General features: G+C 43.2%; 1 protein-coding gene across 1 annotated transcript; it reads left to right on the forward strand.

Annotated features, from left to right (window-relative positions):
* Positions 1-605: 605 nt before the first annotated feature.
* On the forward strand, positions 606-1,763 carry htr1d (5-hydroxytryptamine (serotonin) receptor 1D, G protein-coupled). The gene has a single exon (XM_030719272.1). The coding sequence runs from the start codon at positions 606-608 to the stop codon at positions 1,761-1,763; it is 1,158 nt and encodes a 385-aa protein (XP_030575132.1).
* The last annotated feature ends 1,080 nt before the right edge of the window (positions 1,764-2,843 follow it).

The following is a 2,843-nucleotide window of genomic DNA, read 5'->3' on the forward strand; positions in this document are numbered from 1 at the left end:
GATGAGAGAGAGAACAAGCAAACCTTTGTATCTGTATCTGTCATCATCTTCCTACGCACGGCTCCCTGGTTTGCTTTATTGAAAAGGAGGAGCCCATTAAAGCATTTGATAGATAGGAAAGCGTGGTCTGAAGGTGTGGTTGCTGGCTGGCTGCTGGTTGGAGATGAGATAAGAGCGCTGGGATGAGAGAGAAGACGTGTCTGTCTGAAGGGAGATGAATACAAATTAGGATTTTGCCCTCCTTCAGCTACACCAGTTAAGCGAATCAATACTGAAGCGGTGAAATGCTCAAATTAGTCTCTGATTCATGCCAACTAATCATCACTACCATTAGTTCTGAACTGAAATTATGGAATGAGTTGTTTGCTAATGGTTAATATGAAATGATTTTGCAATAAAAGGGAATTTAAGGACAACTTTAGCTTAGTTACAAAAAAGATAAAAGAGAAGCTTTTGCAGTTGTTTTTACTTTTTGGAGTCAAAATCAGCACTGCCACACCACAATATGGCCTTTTTCAGTGCCACACCTGAACTGATCCATGTACAGTTTTAGATTATAAATATGACACTGAACTAAATAGCAGGTTTAACAGAGTAGAGGCGAGATGGAACTGGTTAACAGCTCACTGGACTACTTCACCAGTAACTTCACAGAGATTCCAGACACCACTACAGCCCAACCCTGGAGTGAGGCCACACTCCTTGGTCTCCAGGTCTCCCTGTCTGCTCTGTTAGCTGTAGTCACGCTGGCCACTGTGCTTTCAAATGCCTTTGTCATCGCCACCATCTTCCTGACCAGGAAGCTCCACACACCTGCCAACTTCCTAATTGGCTCTCTCGCCGTCACAGACCTGCTGGTTTCTATTTTAGTCATGCCAATTAGCATCGTCTATACTGTCAGCAAGACCTGGTCGTTGGGGCAGATTGTTTGTGACATCTGGCTGTCATCTGATATCACGTTCTGCACGGCCTCCATCTTGCACCTGTGTGTGATTGCACTGGATCGCTATTGGGCCATCACGGATGCGCTGGAGTACTCTAAGCGCCGCACCATGCGCCGTGCGGGGATCATGGTCGGGGTGGTGTGGGTGATTTCTATATCGATTTCCATGCCTCCACTTTTCTGGCGGCAGGCCAAAGCCCACGAGGAGCTTACAGAGTGTGTGGTGAATACAGATCAGATCTCTTACACCCTTTACTCAACCTTTGGCGCTTTCTACGTTCCCACAGTGCTCCTCATCATCCTCTATGGTCGGATTTACGTTGCGGCCCGCTCTCGCATCTTTAAGACGCCATCATCGTCTGGGAAGCGTTTCACCACAGCACAGCTCATCCAGACCTCTGCAGGATCCTCTCTCTGTTCTCTTAATTCCGCCTCCCACCATGAAGCACACCTACACTCTGGCAATGCGGGAGGTGGGGGAGGAGGAGGTGGAGGATCGCCTCTGTTCATGAACAGTGTGAAAGTGAAGCTGGCAGACAGCGTGCTGGAGAGGAAACGTCTGTGTGCAGCGCGGGAGAGGAAAGCAACAAAGACACTGGGCATCATCCTGGGCGCGTTCATCGTCTGTTGGCTTCCCTTCTTCGTTGGCACGCTTGTCATGGCGATATGCAAAGAGTGCTGGTTTGATCCAGTGCTGTTTGATATCTTTACATGGCTGGGATACCTGAACTCCCTTATCAACCCTGTCATCTACACTGTATTCAATGATGAGTTCAAGCAGGCTTTCCAAAAACTTATCAAATTCAGACGGTGCTCCTGAAAAAACTACCGTGGATTAAAGCTGGCATCTACAGTGGAAAAAAGGGAGAGAAAAAGGCAAACAAAAACAAGAAAATAGATAATTTTCATAGTGGAACTGTTGTACACTGAACTGTGCCATCTTGTAAACACATTCTAATTGTGATTTTTTTTTTTTTTTTTTACATGAAATATCTCTATGCCAATCGATCTTTGGATACGTATAGTATTTCCATAATATAGACTTATGCATGCATCCTTAAAAAGACCCCCATTCCCTGACTGCCCACCCTTGCAGAATTGCAGAACCTAAGAAAGACTAAAAAAAGGTCATTTGAAATCTAGTTAATGTCAGAGGGACATTACTCTTATTTCTTGGAGCAAAGCAAAGATTCTACACAAAGAAGAACTAGTGTGACTGAGCAAATTCTGAGCGACTGAATCCAATTGAGGCGAAAAGAAAAGCCATGAAATATATGTCGTCTTCATGTCTGTGTCATACTGTATGCTGCTTCTCCTATGTACTGTAAAGTTTCTGTGGAACACTGAAGTACTCAGAAAGACTCCAAATTCTGAAGGCTCAGAAAAGCTTTCGCCATGTACGCACATGTACATTAAATGTGTGTCCTCTGTGTGTGCACGTGTGCAACGGCAGTTTGAAGAAGTGAGGATTTTGAAATGGAAAACAGCATTTTTAGTCAGAATATTACAATAGAATAGACAAACACAGTACAGGCAAAATTCAGGTATTTGTGATGAATTACATGTGCTATAGTTCCACCAGGGCACAATACCTAACATAAGCTATAATAGCTGCGCATTTGTTTCCCAATTCTTATTTCTTTAATTGTAATAGGTATGGGGAAATGCCATCAATACAAAAACATGTTTATAAGCAAATCTGGCAAGCAATTGGATTATAAAGTAAAGTAAAGCTGCTTGTTATGTAACAATAAGGAACTTCCTTGTTGACAGATGTGAAATAATGTGTTAATTTAGTAATTTATTGATGAACAAAACAGTCATATATACAGGCCTCATAAATGATTTGCAAACCTATAGAGAATCCATGATCTCCCCATCATGAGTAACAACACAATGT

This window comes from Archocentrus centrarchus, chromosome 22, assembly GCF_007364275.1.
Source record: "Archocentrus centrarchus isolate MPI-CPG fArcCen1 chromosome 22, fArcCen1, whole genome shotgun sequence".
Taxonomy (NCBI): domain Eukaryota; kingdom Metazoa; phylum Chordata; class Actinopteri; order Cichliformes; family Cichlidae; genus Archocentrus; species Archocentrus centrarchus.

Excerpts from the sequence above, each read along its gene's own strand:
- htr1d (XM_030719272.1), top strand. The coding sequence starts at position 606 with ATGGAACTGGTTAACAGCTCACTGGACTACTTCACCAGTAACTTCACA.